This window comes from Bos indicus x Bos taurus, chromosome X (genome assembly GCF_003369695.1).
Source record: "Bos indicus x Bos taurus breed Angus x Brahman F1 hybrid chromosome X, Bos_hybrid_MaternalHap_v2.0, whole genome shotgun sequence".
Lineage (NCBI taxonomy): Eukaryota > Metazoa > Chordata > Mammalia > Artiodactyla > Bovidae > Bos > Bos indicus x Bos taurus.
This window is the reverse complement of record NC_040105.1, coordinates 6,771,079-6,797,651: the sequence shown is the minus strand read 5'-3', so window position 1 is coordinate 6,797,651 and position 26,573 is coordinate 6,771,079. Positions and strand designations below refer to the sequence as shown.

Below are 26,573 nucleotides of genomic sequence, written 5' to 3'. Positions count from 1 at the left end.
CAGGTGCTTCACAGGCAGAGGCGTCCGCTGACCACCAGGGGGCGCCCGTGAGAAAGGCCAGAGAGTTCCATAGCACCCTGGTCTGATCTCGGAAGCTAGGCAGGGTCGGGTCGGGTCAGGTCTAGTTAGTAATTGGCTGGGAGAAAGGCCTCGGGAACGGAAGGAGGCTCCACGGGACCTCGACTGATAAACAGGGCTTCACTGCCGGGGCAAGCGCCACGTCGTTTGCAAAGAGAAAAAAACGACAGAGGCAGCAAGAGTGCTCACAGCACAACGGCCAGCTGCAGGAGGAGCGCTGGGACCGAAGACACAGCACAAGGCCCCGGGGGTCACCAAGGGTCACACGGCCCGGCCTTGCAGCCTTACCTTCAATGTCATGTCATCAGAGCAGGAGGCTAGCAACATGCCAGACGGATCCCATTTGATAGCGTTGACCTCATTCTGCAAGAGAGCAAAAGGTTTAAAAAAAAAAAAAAAGAAAGAAATGAAGGCCTGGGTGTAGTAAACACAAGAGTCCAGCAGAGGGCAGGAGCGCTCTGTCTTCTCTGCAAAAAGCCTGGGAGTAGTAAACACAAGCGTCCAGCAGGGGGCAGGAGCGCTCTGTCCTCGCTGAAAAAAGCCTGGGAGTAGTAAGCACAAGCTTCCAGCAGGGGGCAGGAGCGCTCTATCCTCACTGCAAAAAGCCAGGAACCTGTAAAACAAGTTGAATGCAGAATTCCAAAGAATAGCAAGGAGAAGAAAACCTTCCTCAGCAATCAGTGCAAAGAAATAGAGGAAAACAATAGAAAGGGAAAGACTAGAGATCTCTTCAAGAAAATTAGAGATACCAAGGGAACATTTCATGCAAAGATGGGTATGATAAAGGACAGAAATGGTATGGTCCTAACAGGAGCAGAAGATATTAAGAAGAGGTAGTAAGAATACACAGAAGAACTATATAAGAAAGATCTTCATCACCCAGATAATCATGATGGTGTGATCACCAACCTAGAGCCAGACATTCTGGAATGCTTTAGGAAGCATCACTATGAACAAAGCTAGTGGAGGTGATGGAATTCCAGTTGAGCTATTTCAGAATCTAAAAGATGATGCTGTGAAAGTGCTGCACTCAATATGCCAACAAATCTGGAAATCTCAGCAGTGGCCACACGACTGGAAAAGGTCAGTTTTCATTCCAATCCTAAAGAAAGGTAGTGCCAAAGAATGCTCAAACTACTGCACATCTGCACTCATCTCACACGCTAATAAAGTAATGCTCAAAACTCTCCAAGCCAGGCTTCAACAGTACATGAACCGTGAACTTCCAGATGTTTAAGCTGGATTTAGAAAAGGCAGAGGAACCAGAGATCAAATGGCCAACATCTGTTGGATCATCAAAAAATCAAGAGAGTTCCAGAAAAATATCTACTTCTTACTTTATTGACTATGCCAAAGCTTTTGACTGTGTGGACCGCAACAAACTCTGGAAAATTCTTAGAGATGGGAATACCAGACCACCTGACCTACCTCTGGAGAAATCTGTATGCAGGTCAGGAAGCAACAGTTAGAACTGGACATGGAATAACAGATTTGTAATAAACAGGGAAAGAGTACGTCAAGGCTGATATTGTCACCCTGCTTATTTAACTTATATGCAGAGTACATCATGAGGAACTCCGGGCTGGAAGAAGCACAAGCTGGAATCAAGATGGGCAGGAGAAATATCAGTAACCTCAGATATGCAGATGACACCATCCTTATGGCAGAAAGCGAAGAAGAACTAAAGAGCCTTTTGATGAAAGTGAAAGTGGAGAGTGAAAAAGTTGGCTTCAACATTCAGAAAACTAAGATCATGGCATTCGGTCCCATCACTTCATGGCAAATAGATGGGGAGGGAAACAGTGGCAGACTATTTTTGGGGGCTCCAAAATCACTGCAGATGGTGACTGCAGCCATGAAATTAAAAGACGCTTACTCCTTGGAAGGAAAGTTATGACCAACCTAGACAGCATATTAAAAAGTGCAGACATTACTTTGCCAACAAAGGTCTGTCTAGTCAAAGCTATGGTTCTTCCAGTAGTCATGTATGGATGTGAGAGCTGGACTATAAAGAAAGCTGAGCACCAAAGAACTGATGCTTTTGAACTGTGGTGTTGGAGAAGACTCTTGAGAGTTCCTTGGACTGCAAGAAGATCCAACCAGTACACCCTAAGGGAGATCAGTCCTGAATATTCATTGGAACGACTGATGCTGAAGCTGAAACTCCAAAACTTTGGCCACCTGATGCAAAGAACTGACTCACTGGAGAAGACCCTGATGCTGGGAAAGATTGAAGGCGGGAAAAGGGGACGACAGAGGATGAGATGGTTAGATGGCATCACTGGGTCAATGGACATGAGTTTGAGCAGCTCCAGGAGTTGGTGATGGGCAGGGAGGCCTGGCGTGCTGCAGTCCATGGGGTTGCAAAGAGTTGGACACAACTGACCAACGGAACTGAACTGAACTGAACTAACACAAGCTTCCAGCAGGGGGAAGGAGCCCTCTGTCGTCTCTGCAAGAAGCCTGCTTGCATTCACCCTGGATAACCAAGCAGCACCCCAGGTTTCAGGCATGTTTCTCTTTCTCCTTCCTCCTTGATCCAAAGTGCACAGTCATACGCCCTACACAGCCAGCCACCCTCAGCTATATTTCTCCAAGGGGGGAAAAAAAAAATCACATCTAAGAAGGAAGCCAAATGAATTTATCTGGAAACCAATGTAAAACCAGTTTGTTATTTCAAAGCTGACTTTAAAAAAGTAATTTTCGTACTTTTTTTTCCCTTTATGTCTTCAGACATTTTTATAATACCTACTTTAGTGTCTTTCCTGCAAAATCCAACACCTGGCTCATGCCAGATAATTAAAAAAGAAAAACAAAACAAAACAAAAACACCACTGCCAACCCAGGTGGATGACTGACCACTGGAGGCAGCTTCAATAGTCCCAAGGAGGCTGGAGGAGAATGAGTTGGCAGTCACGGTAAGTAGGCTTTTAATCCTAGGCAGAGACCAGCCGGTTTCCCAGCTCCCCACACACCTTTCGTGAACCCGAGGCCCCACACTCAGGACTCACACTCACCGTGTGTCCCTGGAATGTTTTGACGGGGCGGTCGCAGCCGAGTCTGCAGACGTGAATACACATGTCCGTGCTGCAGGAGGCGAAGGCAGTGTTGTTCTGCCAGTCCACGTCGAGAGCAGGGGCTGCGGAGAAGCAAAGGGCGGAGGGGTGGGGGAGAGCGGACAACACGGGCATTGAGCAGGTGTGCACAGAGCTCAGCTGACTCAGAGGCGGCAGCAGCAGAGCTGAGAAACCTGACAATGTGATTAAAGCAAGACTCGCGGTGCCCACACAGCCTCGGTGCATCACGGACCCTGAGGTCTGCGGTTTACATTTGCAAGGATGACCAGACGCCTCCAGAAAGAGAGCCGACCCCCACCAACGCGTCACCCAAAGTGATGCTTTCGGTGCCCTGAGCACACAGCAACTCGCTCCCCTGGTGCAGGTGAGATGGTAGGGGAGAAGCACCTTGCTGCCCCGAGGAACGTCACCGGGCTGGGTGATGGATTTTCTTTCGGTGGGGAAGGGAGAGAGCGGAGGAAAAAGACTTCACAGCCTATGTTCAACATGTGTGTGTGTCTCTCGCTCAGTTATATCTGACTCTTTGCGACCCCGTGGACCACAGCCTGCCAGGCTTCTCTGTCCATGGGATTCTCCAGGCACAAATCCTGGAGTGGGTTGCTATTCCCTTCTCCAGGGAATCTTCCCTAATCAAGGGATGGAACCCAGGTCTTCCGCACTGCAGGCAGATTCTTTACCATCTGAGTCACCAGCGAAGCCCCATGTTCAAGGTATCAGGGTTGAAAGAAATGCCCCATGACCCGTTACTGCATTCTACAACTTGAAGATGCTGAGTTGACGAGAACATCTGAGGGGAGACATGTGGCCTTAGGATGGACACCGTCTCTACGTCCTGGGCCTTTCTCAGAGGCCGCTGGCTTGAAGACCTCCGTGAGGGTTTGGGGGACATGACGGCTTGCTTCCCTTCTGCCATCGTCCCCAGGAGATGACTCAGCACCCTCATTCTCTCCGGACACGTCCCTGTTTCTACAGAAAAGGAGGGTTAAGTCCTGCAAGCCTCTGCACAGAACTTTGCCAACTGATCAATACCTAACCTTGTCTCACGTGTTTCTTACACGTAAGTCAGCCCTGAAGTGGGACGAGAATCCAGCTCACCCAGGACATGATAAATCCGACAACCCCCTTCTAACCTTAGCTTCAACATATATTTATTAATTTTTTAACATGTATATTTTGGCCAGCTGATGCAAAGAGCCGACTCATTGGAAAAGACCCTGATGTTGGGAAAGATTGAAGGCAGGAGGAGAAGGGGACGACAGAGGATGACATGGCTGGATGGCATCACCGACTCAATGCACATGAGTTTGAGCAAACTGTGGGAGTCGGTGATGGACAGGGAGGCCTGGCGTGCTGCAGTCCATGGGGTCACAAAGAGTCAGACACGACTGAGCCACTGAGCAATTTCTGGCTGTGCTGGGTCTTGGCTGCTATGCGGGTGACTGTCTAGCTGAGGTGTGCGGGCTTCTCACTGAGCCAGCTTCTCTTATCGGGGAGCACAAAGTCAGGAGTCGTAGGGCACGTGTTTACTTGCTCCGTGGCACATGCTATCTTCCTGGGTCGGGGATCGAACCTGAGTCCCCTGCCTTGCAAAGGTAGAGTGTTAACCACTGGACCACCAGGGAAGCCCCTGTTCTTAACCTTCAAAGCAGAGGTGCACCCCGTCCACCCTCCTGCCTTCCAGAAGTGCAGGACAGATCCCATCAGCTTCTAAATCTTAGCACCACCCCTCACAGAGCCTGCAGGGGGAGGGTTTCACGGAGAGGCAACACTGGCTTTCTCAAGAACCCAAAAAGGGGGTTCAGCACACGTCCACGGCTCCTGCTGAATTTGCCACAGGCGCCCAGTGGAATGAAGGAGCCGGATCCACTTGGTCAGCAGGACGATTCTGGGAGTGTGGAAGCAGAGCCCGCAGCTGCTCTTGTTTATAAGACTGCATGCATGAGCCAAGTCACAGATTTCCCGGGCCGGCCTCTGCCTTCAGGCAAGCAATTAATACGCCTGGAAGGGTGACAGTCTGGCACGCGGTTCCGGGGATGGTTAGCGGCACCTGGCCTTAAAAGCGAATATGTGCTGAACCCCGGCCATCTAAACAGAGGACGCTGTGTACTCAGCTGACCGGGGTCGTCGGTCTGTGTGCACTGTGTGGCTGGGACCCTGCCCTCCCCCGACCAGTCACGAGGGCTCAGCGGTTCTAGGGGGTCTGCGTGACCTGCTCACACTTGGCCAATGACGTTTGAGCATCAGCACCGCGCTAGGCACAGTCATGCTTCATGTTGCTTTTTTCCTTTTAACTTTTACTTGAGAAAAGGTTATAGAATTGATGCTTTGGAACTGTGGTGCGAGAGTCCTCTGGACAGCCAGGAGATCCAACCAGTCCATCCTAAAGGAGATCAACCCGGAATATTTACTGGAAGGACTGATGCTGAAGCTGCAATATTTCTGGTCACCTGGTGGGAAGGACTGACTCATTGGAAAAGACTCTGATGCTGGGAAAGATTGAAGGCAGGAGGAGAAGGGGACGACAGATGGTTGGATGGCATCACCGACTCGATGGACATGGGTTTGAGCAAACTCCAGGAGATGGTGAAGGACAGGGAAGCCTGGTGTCCTGCAGTCCGTGAGGCGGCAAAGAGTTGAACGCAAGTGAGCAACTGAACAGTAACGACAAACAGAATCCCAGGAAGGTGCAGAGATGTTACAGGAAGGCTCTACCTTGTATCCGTCACCCACTGGTTGCACGTCGCAGCCCTGCAGCACTGGCTGGACTTGGAAGGTGAGTGGGTCCAGACCCAGCTGTGTATGCAGTGTCACAGGGTTTGATCTCAAGGGCCGATCCATGTAACCAGCACGGTGGTCAAGAGCCGCAAGCGTGTTCCACATCACCAGGACCTCCCTTGGGCCATGTTAGTTGGCCCACCATCCTCTCCCTGGACTGAGATATAAATGCTATCTCACCCAGGATGTGTTCCTTGGAGTCTGACTTTATTTTTTTTTCAAACTGCAGAAGCCCTCTGAGATCTATCCAAGCCTTTGGGTATTACCCACCTCATGAGTCACTCAGTTGTATCTGACTCTTTGCGACCCCATGGACTGTAATAGCCCGCCAGGCTCCCCGTCCATGGGATTCTCCAGGCAGAACACTGGAGTGGGTTGCCATTTCCTTCTCCAGGGGAATCTTCCCGACCCAGAGATCAAACCTGGGTCTCTTAAATTGCGCGCAGATTCTTTACCATCTGAGCCACTAGTTAGGTCCTGTCTGAGCCACGATTTGACCCTCATGGCTCGGGCAGTATTATCAACAGTCTATCAATAAAAATGAGTGGGTTGCCATGCCCTCCTCCAGGGGATCTTCCCGACCCAGGGATTGAACCTGGGTCTCATGTATCAGAAACGGATTCTTTTCTGTCTGAGCCACGAGGGAACGTCCTGCACTTGTTTTTAACCTGTTCTTTCTCAGTGCTGAGCGGTGGAACCCTGTTAAGCTCTGAGGCCTAAGGTTTCTTGCTGACCGAGGGCACCCCCACCAAGCCTTCATGGGGAACAGCTCTGGAGAGGCAAGTCAACTGCTGATTATCAACGCATCACACACTGAGGGATGGTTGTCCCTACAACTTAAAGAAAAGCACGCTCCCTTGTCTTCCATCTTGGACAGTGTCTACCACAACACTTCACGGTATAGATAAAGAGCAAATAGCACCCAGAGCCAACCCAGCAATGGGATACGGGGCGACCCGTGGGCAGCAACACCCCAGGTGAGAAGCTCCCTGACGGCAGAAGAGACACGTGGTCCGTGGGATAGAAAGCCTGGTACCTTGGGAATGCTCTGGGGAAAATTTACATCCTGCTGAAAGACTCAATACAAGAGTCCTCAGGAAGAAAACTGGTACAGGAAACTTAACGGCATATTCCCCTCTGAAAAAATCAGAAGCCAGAGCTGTCTGTGTTACAGACATCTCCCCATCACATGAGCACACTGGTGCTCAGCACAAAGAATCAGAACTCTGGCAGGGTTCTGCCCCGTCACTGAGTCCCTTCCCTACAACAGAGCTCGAGATGGTCTTATCCTCTGTCATGAGGCTGCGATCCCCGAAGGGGGCTCACGCCAAACCCAACAGAAATCCAGCAGGCTCACCTGCCACGGTCTGCTCTGTCCATGGCACAGACGGCCGGCTCAGAGGAGGTGACGCGCATGGATCAAATCATGGAGACCGGGTTGTCAGGGGCTGGGAGAGGGGCACTAGAGAGCGTGTTCTTAATGGGTAAGGGGTATCCTTCTGGGGTGACAGGAATGTTCTGGAGCTAGACAGCGGTGAATGCTCTGCACATTCTGCCCACCGGAAACACACACATGGACACAGACACACAAACCTACACACAGAGGCACGCACAGAGACACACGGACCACCCCCCCCCACAAGAGACACAGACCGCACAAACAGAGACACACACCCACACACACACCCACACCCACACAGACATGCCCCTTCAGAGAGATACCCACACCCACAGACCCCCCAAAGATACATCCCTTCCCACACACAGACACACATCCACACACAGACCCCTTCCACAAAGAGACACACACACCCACACCCACACACACACACACAGACCCCTTCCACAGAGAAAGACACACCCACACAGAGACGCCTCCTTCACACATAAAGACTCCCCTACAGAGAGACACATACACAGACCCCCCTCCCCCCCGCAACACATACACATTGCCACACACAGAGACATACACAGAAACACACAGACCCACATACACACGCTCACAGGTTGGGCGCCCAAGCTCCCTGCTCTTGGAGCCCTGCCCACTTCCTGGTGGGGAAACACAATTCTACAAAAGGCTCAGCAACTCCCACCTTCATCACTGCTGTTAAGAGTAAAACAGTACGAAACACCCCAGCCAGCACCCCCAGAGACGTGTGCAGCATGGAGTCCCCAAGCAGAGCCATGGAAGACATGGGCTGCCTGCCTCTCCAGCAGGGCGAGGTATGCACGGGGCCCCTCCCGGGGCCTGCTGGTCGAACCAGGAGGGAACGAAGGACTGCGTGCCTTTGTCACAGTCATGTTGAGGGCCCTGCGGGGAACCTCTCCTCCCAGGCTGCTTCTGCAGGACCACACCCCTCCCCTCCTGCTTGGAGCCCTTCCCAGGCAGCGAGGTGGGTCACGCTAGCTTGGGGAGTTCCTGGGGGCCAGCCCTGTGGTTCTGAGCATCACCAGGAACCTGGATCTGCCCAGTAGGAGAGACCCTCGGATGGCGACCAACACATTACCTCAGGGCCACTCAACGCATCAGCCAACGTCCACCTTGCATGCTCAGCACTGCTCATGAGGCATGCCTTCTTCCGAGCATTCACCGTTACTTTAAGAGACCGTTCTCAGGACTCCGAATTCTTATTTTTGAATTAAAAACAAGAAAAGTTAAAAAAAAAAAAAGTATTAAAAAAGTACTCACCGGAATGAAATGGAAACTGTTGTTTGGCTTCTCCTGTGTGAGCATCCCAGATTATTGTTGTCTGTGCTCCGCAAAAAAAAAAAAAAAAGAAAAAGAAAAAGAAAAAAATTTAGTTACTGGTTCCTCCCGGAAAGTTATCTCCAGAAAAATTTGTCACACATGAGAACACAGCAAGCCCTTCTTTTTTTCTAAACTAGCACTGCTCAACTTAAAATTTTCTAGTAACCACAGTAAAAATTAAAAAAAAAAAAAAACAGTAAAACTTATTTTCACAATATACAGTTTATTTCACTCCAGCACAGTGAAAATGTCACTTCAACGTGAATCAATATATTCGCAGCATGTGGCCTGTGTCTTTTATGCCCACTCTTTGGAATCCAGGGTGTGTCTTACACACTTAAATCACCCAGACATCACACTTATGAACTCAGCCACGCCTGTCTGGTTATTATACTCCTCCGGACGACAGCAGCCGTAACTGATATGCAGGAAGCTACCAATTTTGGTGGGAGTCCCATCTTTATCCTCAAACTTGAATATCTATCATTAAAAAAAAAAACTTTTCTTTTTAAATGAAGAGATTTTTGGTTGCACAGGACGTGAGATCCCAGCCATGCATCGAACATGTGTCCCTCTGCACTAGAAAGTGTAGAGTCTTAACCACTGGACCCAGCAGGGAAGTCCCAAACTTGAAAAATTATTAAAAAACAAACAAACAAACAAAGCATATCTAAAACTCCGGTTTGGACCAATTTTCCCACTGAAACGCTGCAGAAATGGTTATTTCTGAAAATCCCCCTGACCGTCACTCTGTGAAGTGGGGACACTACACAGGCTAGAGGAACTGGGTTCCACTGGGGTCTGGCCCTGATGTATTGCTGTACATATTAAGAAGAAGAAAAAAAAAAAAAGATCTCCACCCCAGAAGACAGAGGAAGTCACGAATGCTTCTGAACACATTATAGTGTTGGGGAGACACTTGGGGAAGAAGCCGGAGGCAGTTCAATGCAAAACATTTGGAATTAATTCTCAACTGGAATTTTCAGCTAAATTGGAAACTTGACGCCTCCCTGTCATTGACATTTTAACAAAGATCTTCCTTTAGGAAAAACTGGCTCTACTTTGTATCAACAGCGCTGATGTTCCTGGCGAGATACTGACAGCACTGAGTGTGTTTGAAAAACTTCAGGCCAGCTCCAGCGCTAAGTCGCTTCAGTCGTGTCTGACTCTCTGTGACCCCAGGGACTGTAAGTCCATCAGGCTCCTCTGTCCGTGGGATTCTCCAGGCAAGAACACTGGAGTGGGTTGCCATGCCTTCTTCCAGGGGATTCTCCCCATCCAGGGATGGAACCTGCGTCTCTTATTTATAAGTCTCGAGCATTGGCAGGCGGGTTCTTTACCACCAGCTCCACCTGGGAAGCTCTAGACCAATTAACATTTTTATCCCCCGCTCCACCGTGTGGTTTATAGCATTTTAGTTCCCTGACCGGGTACTGAACCTGGGCCCCGAGCAGGGAAAGCGCCAAGTCCTAACCACTGGACTGCCAGGGAAGTCCCAGAGATTTTTTTTTTGATGGAGATTGGTCCTGAGTGTTCATTGGAAGGACTGATGTTGAGGCTGAGACTCCAATCCTTTGGCCCCCCGACGCGAAGAGCTGACTCATTTGAAAAGACCCTGATGCTGGGAAAGATTGAGGGCAGGAGGAGAAGGGGACGACCAAGGATGAGGTGGTTGGATGGCATCACCGACTCGATGGACATGAGTTTGAATAAACTCCGGGAGCTGGTGATGGACAGGGAGGCCTGGCGTGCTGCAGTCCATGGGGTCGCAAAGAGTCGGACACGACTGAGCAACTGAACTGAACTCTTTTTTCTTAACTGAGCCAGTCACAAGTCTGGCATGGCAGAGAATATATAAACACTTTCACAATTCTGACACAACTTCACATACCACATCAGTTGTTGTAACAATTTACTATCAGTTCAGTTCAGTCACTCAGTCGTGCCTGACTCATTTGCGATCCCAAGGACCTCACAACTTACTATGTGTTACCTTAAACACACACTGGACAAAAGTAAACATGACTTATCCAAAAGCTTTTATGGGTCAGAAATACAGGTTAGCCACTCTGGGTTAAGCACGCACTGAGGGCCAAAGCCAGTATCCCTAACTTAAATTTCATCCCTGAGAAGATATCATTTTCAAGAACACTGTTATTATTCCTGCCACAGTTGATTCATCATGGTAGACAGTCTCTCACTCAGAGGTTCTAGAATTCCAGAAGATCAAAACCACAGAAGCTCACAAAACCTCCAAACAAGGTCCCTTTGATTTCTTAAGGGGGAGGTAGAATTTCCAGAATTCAAAGAAACCGTGATGTTTCCCGAGAGATTAAACATAGCTGAAAAAACCAAGGTATCTCACGCACTCACTCACTTTGTCTACTCCAGCACTCAAAATGTAATTGCCCTTCTTGTTCCACTTCAAGGCGAAGATGGGGCCTTTATGTTGGCCTAAGGTGCTGGCCAGGTTACCTGGTAGGTTAAAACAAAGAGAGAAATCAGGGTGACTTCTGAGACACACTCGGTCTGTACCCCAGATGATGGCAACTGAAAGTACCCCCTCTTCCAACCCTGACGCGAGGGAGGCGGGGCCAGGAGGACTTACCATCCTCTGTCCATATTCTTGCAAAACCATCATAGGAACCCGTAGCCAGCAGTGTCCCGTCACTCTGTGGGCCAGAAACACACACCAACACAAACTATTTATTAGAGCCCGCACGCAGGGCCTTCATTCCCCGAGCAGGGGTCGGTCAAACTCACGGCCCCTGCAACAGAGCTGCAGACTCCTGACCCCTGGGCCACCAGGGGAAGTCCCAGGCTTCCTTCCCCAAAAATCATCACAAGGCCAGGGGGCGAGGAAAACACACCGCACCCCGTCACCAATGACGACACCAATAAAAGACACCGTACGAAAAGTTACTGAGTGACTTTGGGAGACCTTGACGAGCTTTGAAATAGCTGCAGATACTCTGACAAGAGACGAGTTTGTGATGAAATGACAGGACATCCAGGAACGTGATAAACCGTTGGTGGGAATGCAAACTAGCACAGCCACTACGGAGAACAGTGTGGAGATTCCTTAAAAAACTGGAACTAGAACTGCCATACGACCCAGCAATCCCACCGCTGGGCATACACACCGAGGAAACCAGAACTGAAAGAGACATGTGTACCCCAATGTTCATCGCAGCACTGTTTATAATAAATAGCCAGGACCTGGAAGCAACCTAGATGTCCATCAGCAGATGAATGGATAAGAAAGCAGTGGAACATATACACACTGGAATATTACTCAGCCATTAAAAAGAATGCATTTGAATCGGTTCTAATGAGGTGGATGAAACTGGGGCCTATTATACAGAGTGAAGCAAGTCAGAAAGAAAAACACCAATACAGTATACTAATGCATATATATGGAATTTAGAAAGATGGTAATGATAACCATGTATGCGAGATAGCAAAAGAGACACAGATGTACAGAATAGTCTTCTGGACTCTGTGGGAGAAGGCGAGGGTGGGATGATCTGAGAGAATAGCATTGAAACATGTATATTATCATATGTGAAACAGATCGCCAGTCCAGGTTCGATGCATGAGGCAGGGTGCTCGGGGCTGGTGCACTGGGATGACCCAGAGGGATGGGATGGGGAGGGAGGTGGGTTCAGGATGGGGAACATGTGTATACCTGTGGTGGATTCATGTCAAGTATGGCAAAAACCACTACAATATTGTAAAGTAATTAGTCCCCAATTAAAATAAATTAATAAAATAATATCAAAAACAGAAAAAAATAAAAAATAAACTGTATAGTCCAAAAAGAAAAAAAGAACGTGATAAAGAGAAAGTGAAAAGATGCTGGAGAGCTGTGTGTGTGTCCGGGCACAGATGCTGAGGGTCGGGTGGGAAGTTCGCATCTCCCTGGGCACACCTCAGGGTACCCCCACATAACAGGCTCCCTGATAAAGCCGCCAGACTCTTCCTGCCGCCGACGTGCAGCTTACTGAACACCATCCGGCTGGCGGTCGGCCCGGACCCCCGGGTGGGCTGACCCACAATCCCGTCCCCCTTCCTGGGGTCCGCCCCAGCTCCGCCCAACACCACAAGCCGTCACCGAGGTCGCGGGGACTGCACAGGTGTCCCCGACGGCGTCCGGGAGGGAGGCAGCTTACGTTCCAGTCCAGCGAGGTGACGTCTTTGTTACTGGGGACGTCGTGGCCCCCCTCCCGGATACAGTGCCTCAGCACCAGCTGCGTGGAGCCCCCGTTGCTGTTTTCATTCAGGTTCCATATCCTGGCGGTCGAGTCTCCGGACCTGCGCAAGGAACACAGCCGGCCCTCAAGCTTCCGGGCCCGGAGCAAGCAACACCCACTGTTGCTTGTCGCCTGGCTGGGTCTCTATCTTTTTAATGTCGCTCCAAAAAAAAAAAAAAAAAACCACCGTGGTTTTCTCTCTCCACTCTTAGGTGCCCTAATCATTTTAAATGTCTGTGCATAGCTTTCCACACAGCTGAGAAAACAGCTGAATACGGACTTTTGCACAGGCTTAGACACCCCAAGGGTTCCACCCCGCTCAAAGCCCTGCTCTGTATGCTCTGAGAAGATTTCACACATGACGTAGAAAGGGAGTGTCTATCTCAGGAGGAAGGACTCGGACACCTGGACCCCGGGCACCCCCCAATCTGATCCTGGAGGACTCGGACCCCTGCAACGTGGGCACCCTCCATGTGACCCTGGAGGACTCGGACACTTGGACCCTGGGCATCCCCACAACCTGACCTTGGAGGACTTGGACACCCAGACCCCAGGCACCCCCCAACCTGACCCTGGAGGACTCGGATACCTGGACCCTGGGCACCCCCAAACCTGACCCTGGATGACTTGGACACTTGGACCGCAGGAACCCCCCAACCTGATCCTGGAGGACTCGGATATCTGGACCCCGGGCACCCCCGGCCTGACCCCTTACCCCGAAGCCAAGAGGTCACTGACAGGGTTCCAGGCACAAATGAACACCTCGGACTCGTGGCCCCGAAGGACGGTGGCTTTGCTGGGCGGGATCTCCACGTCTCCATCTATTTCCATTGGTTTCGAGTGATTATCTGTCGCGGGGAACAGGACAGGACACGTGTCTCACTGACATGGAAGAAACCCATCCATCCTCAGAGCATGTAAGCTTGACAGATAACTTCCTCCGCTGCACTGCCAGGTCACTTGTGACAATTGTAACCAGGTGATGGCTTCTGTGAAGTCTTCACAGTCTCCAAATTCGATAGGGGAATTAAAAACTGGTGTTTATTCTTTGTAACTAGGGCCAGGCTCATAGGTAATAACAATGGGAATGAGACTGGACACAAACAGACAGCTGTCTCTTGAGCAGAATTTGAAGCTTTCTTCTCTGTCTTAGTGAACTCCGGGAGTTGGTGATGGACAGGGAGGCCTGGCGTGCTGCGAATCACGGGGTCACAAAGAGTCGGACACGACTGAGTGACTGATCTGATCTGATCTCTGTCTTTTATTTCTACAGTAAAAAGACGCATATTTTGTTACATTTTCCTAAGAAGTCAATGAGGAGAGGGGGACGCAGAGGATGAGACGGTTGGATGGCATCACTGACTCAATGGACATGAGCCTGAGCCAACTCCGGGAGATGGTGATGGACAGGGAAGACCAGCGTGCTACAGCCCATGGGGTCTCAAAGAGTCAGACACCACTGAATGAACAAGAGCAACACAGTGAAATTAGGAGTTTCTGAATACCAAAGGCCATCTCACTCTTTCTTATATGCCTAGAACTTAAGTTGTGCTGTTGCTGGTTAAGTCGCTATGTCACGTCCGCGTCTTTGTGACCCGGCTTCTCTGTGCACAGGGATTCTCCAGGCAAAAATACTGAAGTGGGTTGCTGTTTCCTCCTCCAGGGGATCTTCCCGACCCAGGGATCGAACCCGCATCTCTTAGTATCTCCTGCACTGGCAGATGAGATCTTTACTGGTGAACAACTTAGCAACTGAACAAGTCAGTTGCAAATACTGCTGCTAGAATGCAAGTTACAATTCAAATGACAGTGAGAATAATTAGGATACATATAAAGTTTCCTCAGCAAAAGTTCCTTCTGTTGACGGGACAAGTGATTTTATAAGACATCTTCCTGAGGCGTCACCTCCTTACCTACGAAGCTCCCACACGGACACGAAATCCTTCTTCCAGAAGGCTCACCACTCACAACCCCTTGGCCTGCTAACAACCTCATGGTCTTGGGACTCCAATGCTATTTTCTTACTGGAGCTAAGTGTGTTCCCGGCTTTTGAAGCCATGCAGACACACCCCCGATGACCCAATGGGGACTCCAGGTTGTGAAAGGGTGGTGGCAACAAGTCATGGTAGATGCCGCACAGAAGAGACTCATCCTGGATCATGCTTTAGCGTTAAGTCGCTCAGTCATGCTGACTCCTTGCGACCCCATGGACTGTAGCCCGCCAGGCTCCTCTGTCCATGGGATTTCCCTAGGCAGGAATACTGGAGTGGGTTGCCATTTCCTCCTCCAGGGGATCTTCCTGACCCAGGGATGGAACCTGGGTCTCCTGCCCTGTGGGCAGATTCTTTACCATGTGAGCCCCCAGCAAAGTCCTGAAAAGTGGATCCACTTTTTCCCCTTCTATGTGGCACAAGAAAGAAGGTTCTTGAAGGTCAAAATGAAGTCTAACTTCAGACGCTGTAAGTCTCGCTGAAGCCGCCTTTTAATAAGAGCAGGTGGGACAGAGTAGAAGTTGGAAAACAGTGGACATTGCATGCATGTGTATGTGTGTGTTGCGGGGGGAGGCTGGTGGCCAGCCCTCAGGTGGAAAGTAACCCCATTGCAGAGGCCCCCTCAAACGAAGGAGGAGCTGGGAGCTTCCAGCGCAGCTTGAGGTATGCACCTGTCTCCACGTGGCTACGCTCCCTTGGCGTTTTAGATTGAAAGACACGGAGTTTAAAAAGTTTGCAAGATTTCTGTAACAGCAGTAGGTACATAGATTTCTCAAGCCTCACCAATTACGCTTCCTTTCTGGGGTGGAAGGTGAAGAAAACGGGGACGTTCACCTTCTGGGCTGTAGCTGAAGCAAACGAGGATGTTCACCTTCTTCCTGTTTTACTTTTAGCACCTTGACGGAGAGACCCCATGTGACTGGGCACACCCACGAATGACGTGCGGGCACAAGCCACGTTATCTTTTCTTCTCCTTTCCTGGGACCCTGTCCTTGCGAACCTTGTGAACAATGATTATGGGGCCTGCTGATGGGAGGTCATTTGATTCGACACTGCACAGACAGTCTTGAAGCCATCCTGCATGGCAGCCTGGCCCTTCTCTCTGCCCAGTGGTAGAGCCGTGTCCCGACTCCAGTGGGGAGAGGCCTCGGCCCGGAGATGACAATCTTCCCCCTCGGGTGTGCACAGCACTTCAGAGGGAAGGGGCGTTCAAAATAGGGAAGAAGACACACTCACTGGCAGAGACTTACATGCATGTACACACACACACACTCTGAACGTAGAACTTCCTTGAAGCTGTCTCTCAATTTGTAAGCAGGAGGTTCTCTGGCCTTCCCTGGCGGCTCGGATGGTAAAGAATCCACCTACCAATGCAGGAGACGCAGGTCCGTCCGATCCCTGGGTTGGGAAGATCCCCTGGAGAAGGAAGTGGCTACCCACACTCCAGTGCTCTTGCCTGAGGCATTCAATGGACAGAGGAGCCTGGCAGGCTACAGTTCATGAGGTTGCAAAGAGCTCTCTGCCTCATTTCGCACACACTTTTGGGCATTAGTTAACAAGAACCCTGCTGCAACCAACCACATAAGTTGGCATTCGCTATGAGGGCCTGGTAACCTCTCAGTGACCATGGGCTCTGAGTGTCATGTCAGAATCTGTCTGCAGGGCAGGACAGTGCAGGGCGCCTCCAGAGATGAGACCCTTCTGAGCCGGGCGGTGTTCACACGGCAACACGACTACCTTTACACCCAGTGAGCTGTCAAAGCAGCAGAACTCCTACAGCAGAGGATGTGCAGGTATTAGAGAGTCACGTCATCGGTACCACGTATACAATTAGACAGCCAGCGGGAATGTGCTGGGGCTTCCCATGTGGCGCTCATGGTAAAGAACCCGCCTGCCCATGCAAGAGACGGGGGCTCGATCCCTGGCTTGGGAAGAGCCCCTGGGCGGAGGAAACGGCGACCCGCTCCACTACTGTTGCCTGGAGAAGCCCGTGGACAGAGGAGCCTGGCAGGCGACAGCCCACAGGAGTCGCAAAAGAGGCGGAAGTGACGGAAGCGACTTTGTGCACACACACGCATGGGAATATGCTGTTGTGATGCAGGGAGCTCTGTTAACAACCTAGAGGGAGATGGGCTGGGAGGGAGCTTCAAGAGGGAGGGGACATATTTATCACGTGTATACCTATGGCTGCTTCGTGTTGATGGACGGCAGGGGACCTGTGTGTACCTATGCAGACGCTGGTGTTCATGGATGGTGGAAACCAACATGATACTGCACGTTAATTATTCTCCAATTAAACAAACCAACCACGTCTAAGGACTTCGATGGGAAAATTGGAGCAAGAAGGCCTCCTGGGTGCAGAGTAAGCAAACGCTAGCCAAGGCCTGCAGGGCACCGTCCAGCGGACCCAGCCAGAGTCAGAGGACACTAGAGGAGCCCGCTGGGACCAGGCATCCCACACTCACTGATGGCGTGTGCTCCGTTCTCCTCCCCGTTGACCGTGGCCTCGCCGTTCTTTGGTGGGTTCTGCTGGGAAGCGGCCGCGGGCGCCGCCGTTGTGGCCGCTGCTGCTGCGGCTGCCGCCGCCGCTGCAGCTGCCGCGGCCGCAGCCGCCTGCTGCTGGGCCAGCTTCTCCCGGAAGGCCTGCTGCCGCGTCTGCACCACGTCCGGCATCACCGCGTCGATCAGGGACAGGGACTCGATGGGGCGGCCGTCGAACACCGTGCCGTCCTGTGGACAGAGCCCCGGGGAGGGGGGTGGGTCAGCTCCGGCTGGGCGTCTCCTGGGTTGGAAACGCAGGTGCCTGGGGCCCCGGGGAGGCGTGGGGGGCTGGGACCGGGAAGGGGTGGCCCATAGACACCCAGCACTCGGTCAATAACAACCTGAACCCAGACGTGAGGGGGTCACCCCAAGCCTCCTATTTCCCATCACAACCGGAGGGCTGCAGTGGTCTCAATGGAAGGGGGCGATCGTGCTCCTCAGGGCAGGGGGGCATCTGGGAAAATCTGGAGGCGTGTCTGGTGGTCATGACTGCGGGGGGGTGCAGCTGGCATGTAGTGGGGAGGGACCAGAGATGCCACCCAACATCCTGAAGTGCACAGGATGCCCCCTCCGCTCTGAGAAGTCTCTGGCTCAAGCTGGAAAGTCCTGCGCCCCCCCACCCCCAACAATCAGGCTCTGACTCATAGCGTATCTTTCCATCTGACATTATCAAACGCATGTTCTGCCATGTGAAGTGACTTCCGGGGACTCAGGATGCAGACAAATGCAGCCACGAAATTGCTAACAACGGCACCGCTGAGTTACCACGCCTATTTCCTCAGCTTCCTCTCAGTTTCCTAGTTTCCATCGGGGATGAGGAAAAAAAAAAAATCTCCTACCCTTTTAGAAAACACAGGAGGGAGTAAGAGAGTCCTTTCCTGAGAAGGTGCTCTGATTATTAGAGTCACAAGAAACTCCTGGCCTCTCGCTGTGCCTGCTAGATGTTCAGACAGGTTTTAGACCGTTTTCCCTCATAAATCAGGAAGAACTGAAGGACGTACGTATCACCTACAAAGTGCTCGAATGAAACAGCACCCCAGCTGACTACCGGATACTACACGATATTTGAAAATTAGGGAACAACAGAAAACAATGTAGAACGTGGCAAAAAGAAGCCACCCTCATCCCCTGATTATGCCCATGGAGTGGCCAGTGTTGACCGGCTGGCCAGACGGCTTCTACATCACCTTCCTTCTTTGCATATTCATGCCCCAGACGGATGACGATTTTGCAAAAGGTAGCAACTGCGTAGAGTAATAAAACGCTTCCTTGCCGAAACTCTAAACGCACACCGTCTCACTCGTAACAACCGGAAAGCTAAGTGATCAATGAGACAACCTTGCAGTCTCCTCTAGGCGATGTTGGACTTCGAATTGACAAGGGAGAGAAGGTATGGAAATGAAATACGTGGAAACTGGGTGTGTGTGTGTGAAAGTCACTCAGTCATGTCTGACTTTTGCAACCCCTTCTCCAGGCCAGAATGCTGGAGTGGGTAGCTGTTCCCCTCTCGAGGGGATCTGCCCAAGCCCACGATCAAACCCAGGTCCCCTGCATTGCAGGTGGATGCTTTACTATCTGAGCCACCAGGGAAGCCCAAGAATACTGGAGTGGGTAACCTATCCCTTCTCCAGGGGATCTTCCTGACCCAGGAATCAAACCTGGGTCTCCTGCATTGCAGGCGGATTCTTTACCAGCTGAAAATTCTTTGCCTTTACAAGGGAAGCCCATATGTGTGTGTGTGTGTGTGTGCCCATGTATATGTGTGTGTGTGTGTGGATGTGGATATGTGTCTGTATGTGTGCCTGTGTGGGTATGTGTCCGTATACATATCTGTTACGCGTGTGTGCGTTTGTGTGTATCTGTGTGTGCGCAGGGAAATCCAATCACGGCGTCGCATAATCTGAGAGCTGGGGTCCTGTACTCCTATCCCCACATGTGTTTTGTGGGAAAAAAAAAAAGACTTAGATGGGGTCACGTTGCCAGCAGAAGATCCCGGGCACCCCGATGTATGAAAAGGAAAGAGGAGATTGCCTGCTGTTGGGCAGGAACACCTACAGTATCCGCAGACAGCCGGGTGTTCTCTGAGATGCGGGGTTTTGGAAAACGACAGAGGAACGCATGTGAGAGAATGTGAGATACACTACTTCTGTGATTGTAAAAGCTTAAGGGAAAGTGGAGGTAAATGCTACCAAGAAAAGACAGGCCTGCAAGGATGAGAAAGGGGAAGAGCAGGCGGAGGAAAGTGTGGAAGGGTACAGGGAGATGGGCTCGAGGGTGGTGTGATCGTGGGAGCAGACTTCTGGTAGTGAAGGGGAGGGGGCGCATGGCCACTGAACGGGGTCAGCTGTGCTGGATGCGTTGGAACAGAAAACGGGGACTTGGGGCACAGCAGTGTGCTGGATGGAGGTGGGGTGTGGGTAAGCGGAGGCAGGACGAAAGAGAAAGGGTGGTGAGTGCAGTTACAATCAGAGGGACTCAGAATGAGACTCCGGGAAGACCCGGACGTCACAGGAGGCCCCGGGATCCTCAGAGGACAGTCCCCAGACGGAAGCAAAGCAGGTGGGAAGAGGAGCTGTCTTGACCCCTCACCCTTTATCTTTAAAAGGCTTCAGTTCAGTTCAGTTGCTCAGTCGTGTCTAGCTCTTTGCGACCCCCTAGAATACAGCACGCCAGGCTTCCCTGTCCATCACCAACTCCCAGAGTTCACTCAAACTCATGTCCATTGAGTCAGTGATGCCATCTAGCCACCTCATCCTCTGTCGTCCCCTTCTCCTCCTGCCTTCCATCTTTCCCAGCATCAGTGTCTTATAAATGAGTAAGCTCTTCGCATCAGGTGGTGAAAGTACTGGAGATCCAACTTCAGCATCAGTCATTCCAATAAACACCCAGGACTGATATCCTTTAGGATGGACTGGTTGGATTTCCTTGCAGTCCAAGGGACTCTCAAGAATCTTCTCCAACACCACAGCTCAAAAGCATCAATTCTTTGGCGCTCAACTTTCCTTATGGTCGAACTGTCACATCCCTACATGACTACTGGAAAATCCATAGCTTTGACTAGACGAACCTTTGTTGACAAACCTTTGTCTCTGCTTTTTAATACGCTTTCTGGGTTGGTCATAGCTTTTCTTCCAAGGAGCAACAAGCACCTTTTAATTTCATGACTGCAGTCACCATCTGCAGTGATTTTGGAGCCCCCCCAAAATAAAAGTTTCTCACTGTTTCCATTGTTTCCCTATCTATTTGCCATGAGGTGATGGGACCAGATGTCATGATCTTAGTTTTCGGAATGCTGACTTTTAAAAAAGGTTACAATAACCCACTTAAAAACTGCTATAAAATTGGCCCCGATATGCACATACCCTGATCTATAAAGAGGGAGGGTATTTAAGCAAATCAGGAGCAACTTAAATGTACACGTCTGGTCCCAACCTCCCGGAAGCAGCTGTGCAGTGAGAGCTCTAACAAAGCCATCGCTTGAAATAACCCTCTTGAACTCAACAGTACTCATCCCTCTGCTTCGATCTTCTGGGAGTGGCCTCACTCAGGTTCCAGTAAAACACAGACTCTAGTGAAATGACTCACAGGGTCCCTCTTCCACCGAACTGGTGAGACATCCAGGAGGAAGGGTCATTTCCGTGCCCGAGGCTGGCCCATGCCCGTCGTGAGGCAGGGCTGAGCCTTGAACGAGGCGGGTCTGACCTCCCAGGGTCCACCACACGCAGATGGACGTGTTTCAGCACGTTTCCCACTGTTTGCCCTCCATGGCAGGCGGAATCCGCAGGTACAGAAGGGCTGACTGTGGGACCTGAGCACCCCCTGTGGATTCCGAGAGACGACCGTATAAATCAGCATCCTTTTCAATGCATCATGATGACCGCTTTACGGTGAACGGTGTCAGATTCTTGATCTCCAAAGAAGATTTAGCTTCGGGACCAGGGACCAGGCTTGATCACTCAAGAGCTTTTGTGTAGCAGAAGTTTTATTAAAGTATAAAATCGGACAGAGAAAGCTTCTGACACAGATATCAGAAGGGGGACGAAGAGTGTGCCCCTCACTAGCGTTGAGTTCAGTTGCTCCATTGTGTCAGACTCTTTGCAACCCCATGGACTGCAGCACACCAGGTCTCCCTGTCCATCAGCAACTCCAGGAGTTTACTCAAACTCGTGTCCATTGAGTCGGTGATACCATGCAACCATCTCATCCTCTGTCGTCCTCTTCTCCTCCTGTCCTCAATCTTTCCCAGCATCAGAGTCTTTTCCAATGAGTCAGCTCTTTGCATCAGGTGGCCACAATATTGGAGTTTTAGATTCAACATCAGTCCGTCCAATGAACACCCAGGACTGATCTCCTTTAGGATGGACTGGTTGGATCTCCTTGTAGTCCAAGGGACTCTCAAGAGTCTTCTCCAACTCCACAGTTCAAAACTATCCATTCTTCAGCACTCAGCTTTCTTTATAAGTCCAACTCTCACAGCCATACATGACCACTGGGAAAACCATAGCCTTAACTAGATGGAGTGTTACCAGTGTAAGCAAGGGAGCTATATCCTTTCTCATTAATTATTACAATAAATCAAAAGAATGTCTCAAGTTTGTGAAAACTTTACCAGACCAACTCACATAATTTACATTGTAAGATAACAGCATTAGCCAGAAGGTTTTCAGGAAGGAGAAACTGTCCTCAAGCAGGAGATACACTGTTGTTATATAATCCTTAGGACAGAGTTTAAAGTGAGCTGTTTATGTACTCATCAGTTCAGGCTTAAACAAACAAACAAACAAACAAAAAACCATTTTATGTGACTAAGACTTAAGGAATGTCAAGGGGGAAAAAAAAAAAAAAGATGTTTGTCCTTTCCTCTTCCTTGAGAATTTCAGGCCCCTATCTTCACCTTGAGAACCCCAGACCCCTTTCTCCTTCTCCTCCTCCTTGGGGACTCCGGACTTCTTATCAACCTGCCTAGGCATTGCCTCTCTCAGTAATACCACTGTGACCAACCAGTCCACAACCATCTATGGGCCTTGGGAGCTGGCTCCTTGGGTATCACAGCACTGGGATCCCCTACTGGAGAAAAGGATTTGGCACAAAGGGAGAGGGGACCGTAATGCACTGGGAGAGGCCGTAGCAAACTCCCTTGCTAAGGTCTTCTCAGAGTGCCCAGGCTCCCCAGGGTGGGGGCGTGCTTCAGGGCCCACATCCTAACCCCCCGCCTCCCCAACCCCTGGGAGGAGGGCCCACATTACCTCGTTGATGCTGATTTCGGCCTCCACATACTGCAGGCCCTTCTGCAGGATGGAGATGAGGGCGGCGGGCGGCACTAGGGTCCCATTGATGTTGGACTGGCTGATATGGCTCTCGATACCGAATGTGAACGCCGAGTGGGAAAAGCCTGCAGAAGCACACGGGAGGTGGGGAGGGAGGGTGGGGTTCCATGAGCAGGCACCCCCGGGGGGTCAGACGCACCTAACGAGTACAGGGCAGGGGGGTGCGGTCATGCTCACAGGACGCCCAGCCTCTGGTGTGGGCGGTGTCCCAGAGGCAGACGGCAGACCAAGGTGTGACTGCATGGAACAGCTGGTAAAAAAGCAGAGGCTTAAAAAAAAAAAAAAGAAAGTGCCTTTCCAGTGCCATTATTATTATTTAAACAAAGAAACAACTTATTAAAAAAAAATTTTTTTTGGCTACCAAGTGCCACAAATGGGATCTTAGTTCCCGGACCAGGGATCGAACCCATGGCCCCACCGCACCCCTGCACTAGGAGCTGAGGAGTCTTAACCACTGGACTGCCAGGGAAGTTTCCCCCTCCCCCCATCCCCAACCCTTTCCAGCGTTATAAAAGCAAAACAGAGGTCACAGTCTGCCCCATTGTAGACGTTACAGAAGTCGGATCCCAGGCTCTGTGTGCCTGGGTTCTGCACGGCTCCTTCCAGAAGCTCACGCTGATGTCTGCTGGCAGGAGCCCCCTCCCAGCATTCGGGGCAAATGAAGCTCACCACCAACAATGGGAAGAAACACGAGGTGGTTCTGTACCCATCGCGGGGTAACCTTGAGTCGCTTTACGGAACTGGGCATGTCCCTACCCGACCCTTGGCTAAGGGCTGAAGGGTCCCCCCACACCCTGCAAAGCCCCTGCAGCACCCTCGTCAAATGCCTCTGCACGAACCCACTGACAACACTGGGCAGGTGAAAGGTGGTCACAGATAAGGCGTGCGCGGAGCTGCCTGGATGAAAATATGCAGGGAGAAAGACTGGGCCGCTGACTACACGGAACAAATGAGGCGTGTGTCAAAGGAGACTGCTGTAACAAACGAGGCCGTGTCAATGAAGGAGGCTGCAGGGCCAGGAAGGAGGTTTTTGGGGGCCTTCGGGTTGGGGAGGGAATGGTCTGAGGCATAAGTTTCCCTTCTGCTCTGTCACCTGTTGGGGGGTCCCGGGCACCCCACCTCCATCACTTATGAACATCTTGCCATCAAGACTGGCTCATCCTATGTGCTGGGGTGGGTAGAGGGGTTGGGGAGGGGGAGTCTCATGGGGGAACCTGCACACTGCCTCCCCACCTCACTTTCCTAGGACACCCCCTTCATCAGCCGGATGATGGGCTGCCCGCCCCCAGGTCCCCCAGCCTCCATCCGGGTCAACAAATACAGCCAGCCTCTGCAATATACCGAACAGCCAGCAAGATGGCAATGTTACTCCACGCAAGGAGAGCCCTTTCTCTTCCTCCACCCCTCCTCCTCATGGCCTGATTATTAAGAATATATGCAATAGGCACTTGATTCATATTTATTTCCAGAGTAATACTGCAGAGCCTGCTATTAACTTCCCGTGTTATTTCTTTACAAGCCGGAACCACCTACATGAGACTGTGCAGGACAGCACCTTGGAGGCTCTCTCTCCAACACAGGGTCCCTGAGCTCCTGTTGCTGGAAGGGCATGAGCAGAGGAAGGCCCTTTGCAAATCGGCCTTCTGGTTTTCCTTCTGACTTGTTCTCTCTCTGGCCCTCCTTTGCCCTAACCACTGCTGCCACAACAGAAACATCCAGCCCTGTCTTCACCAAAGACCTTATTCTCTGCATCTCCGCCACCACACACAGAGCCTTAACCTCCAAGCTCTCTCATCCAGTTTCCGGCAAGGGAGCATGAGAAAAACCCCAGGTCAGCAGACAGAGAAGGACAGAGTGAGTATCATCGGCTGAGAGACACCCCAACCCCATGGACTCCCTACGTACTCTGGTCCACCGTGGCTTCTGTCTTGTAGAATTCTCCCCGGGTGACCATCTGACCCACTGACTTTTTCCATCTCCTTATCTGTGTCTCCACCAGCAGATCGGACAGGACGCTGGACTGAGAGTCATCTGCTTCCCTCCTGGTATCGTCACAAGGTCCAGAGCAGGACCACGCCCGCTGGGGTAATAACAAGACACCACCCGCCAGCCCCAACAGTGCCCACAGCTGACCAGGTCTTGCTTCTAATTGAAGAACGGTTCCTAATTCATGTAAGCCTTCCCACGACCACCTTCCCTCCCTGCTGGCTCAGACGGTGAAAGAGTCTGCCTGCAATGTGGGAGGACCTGGGTTCGATCCTTGGGTTGGGAACATTCCCTGGAGAAGGGAATGGCAACCCACTCCAGTATTCTTGCCTGGAGAATCTCCACGGACATAGGAGCCATCGGGGTCGCAAAGAGTCGGACATGACTAAACGACTAGACTAAACGACTAAGCACGCACAGGACCGCGTGCAGCCTCTCCCTTGTACCCTTCTCTTCTTTTTAGGAATCAGGTCCCGAGATCACCCTTGGGGTCTGACACAGGCCACGCACTAGCTCCAAGCTTGTGGCTGGACACCCGTCTCTCAGCCCACCACAAAATTCCACCTGGAACCTTCTGCAGAGCATTCCCCCAGGGCATAGCGTGGGCTATGGCCAGGGCCCCCGACAAATAACATCTCAGCAACTGACGGAGCAGCAGTCAGAGAGAGGTCACACTTCCGGTGTATGTCTTTGTCCGTTCCAGCTGCTGTAAGAAAATCCCACAGCCTGCGTGGTGTGAGCCACAGACATTTATTTCCCACAGTTCTGGAGGCTAAACTCCAAAATCAAGGCACTGGCACGTTCGGTGTCTGCTGAGAACCACTTTATGGACCAGACACATGACTACGTTTTTCCCGTAACCTCAGGAGCAAGAAAGCTCTGTGGGGCCTCTTACAAGGGCACTAATTGCATTCACGAAGGCCCATCCTTAGGACCTGATCAACACCCAAAGACTGAACTTCCAAATATCAACTGGGGATAGTTGTTCAGTCGCTCAGTTGTGTCTGACTGCGAACCCACGGACCGCTGCACACCAGGCTCCTCTGTCCTTCACCATCTCCCAGAGTTTGCTTAAACTCACATCCACTGAGTTAGTGATGCCATCCACCATCTCATCCACTGTTGCCTGCTTCTCCTCCTGCCCTCAATCTTTCCCAGCAACACGGTCTTTTCCCATGAGTCTGTTCTTCACATCAAGTGGCCAAAATATTGGAGTTTCAGCATCAGTCCTTCCAGCGAATACTCAGGGTTGATTTTCTTCAGGATGGACTGGATGGATCCCCTTGCCATCCAAGGGACTCTCAAGAGTCGTCTCCAACACCACAGTTCAAAAGCATCAGTTCTTCGGTGCTCAGCCTTCTTTATGGTCCAACTCTCATATCCATACACGACTACGGGAAAAACCGTGGCTTTGACTCTATGGACCAGGGTTACATTTAAATGTATTGAGGGGAGGCTTGCAAAATTCAGTCTGCAGTCACCTTGGAAATCTGCCATCTCTGGGAAGGATGCTACCTGTGGGGTGGCCCAGCCTCCACCACCATCAGCGCCCACCCCTCCCAATCGGACTCCAGGGCTACTGAGCACATTCACTTGCAGTTTGCCGGTCCTATAGCTTCTGTGCCTTAAGCGTGCTCAGCTTTCAGCACAGCCCTTCTTCCACCCAACAAGACGTGGAGGAACAAAGAACGGACTATCAGTGGGTAGAGACGGAAACGCTTGGGACTGGCTCAGTGGCAGGCGTGGAAGTTGGTGAAAAGGGGCAGAATAGAGAGCTTGGTGGCACCTGGATGACC

The 26,573-nt window shown here is 51.2% G+C and overlaps 1 protein-coding gene across 5 annotated transcripts in view; it reads right to left on the bottom strand.

Moving 5' to 3' along the window:
• The window catches only part of TBL1X (transducin beta like 1 X-linked), a 247,955-nt gene that overhangs the window by 9,359 nt on the left and 212,023 nt on the right, over positions 1-26,573 (bottom strand). For all 5 annotated transcript variants that reach the window (XM_027534937.1, XM_027534941.1, XM_027534939.1 and 2 more), the window contains 9 exons: positions 22,711-22,856; positions 17,389-17,653; positions 13,648-13,780; positions 12,852-12,993; positions 11,288-11,351; positions 11,057-11,154; positions 8,620-8,680; positions 3,096-3,217; positions 367-441 (listed from right to left, as the gene is read on the bottom strand). In XM_027534937.1, the coding sequence (XP_027390738.1) occupies positions 367-441; positions 3,096-3,217; positions 8,620-8,680; positions 11,057-11,154; positions 11,288-11,351; positions 12,852-12,993; positions 13,648-13,780; positions 17,389-17,653; positions 22,711-22,856 (1,106 nt within the window). The remainder of the gene's footprint in view (positions 1-366; positions 442-3,095; positions 3,218-8,619; positions 8,681-11,056; positions 11,155-11,287; positions 11,352-12,851; positions 12,994-13,647; positions 13,781-17,388; positions 17,654-22,710; positions 22,857-26,573) is intronic.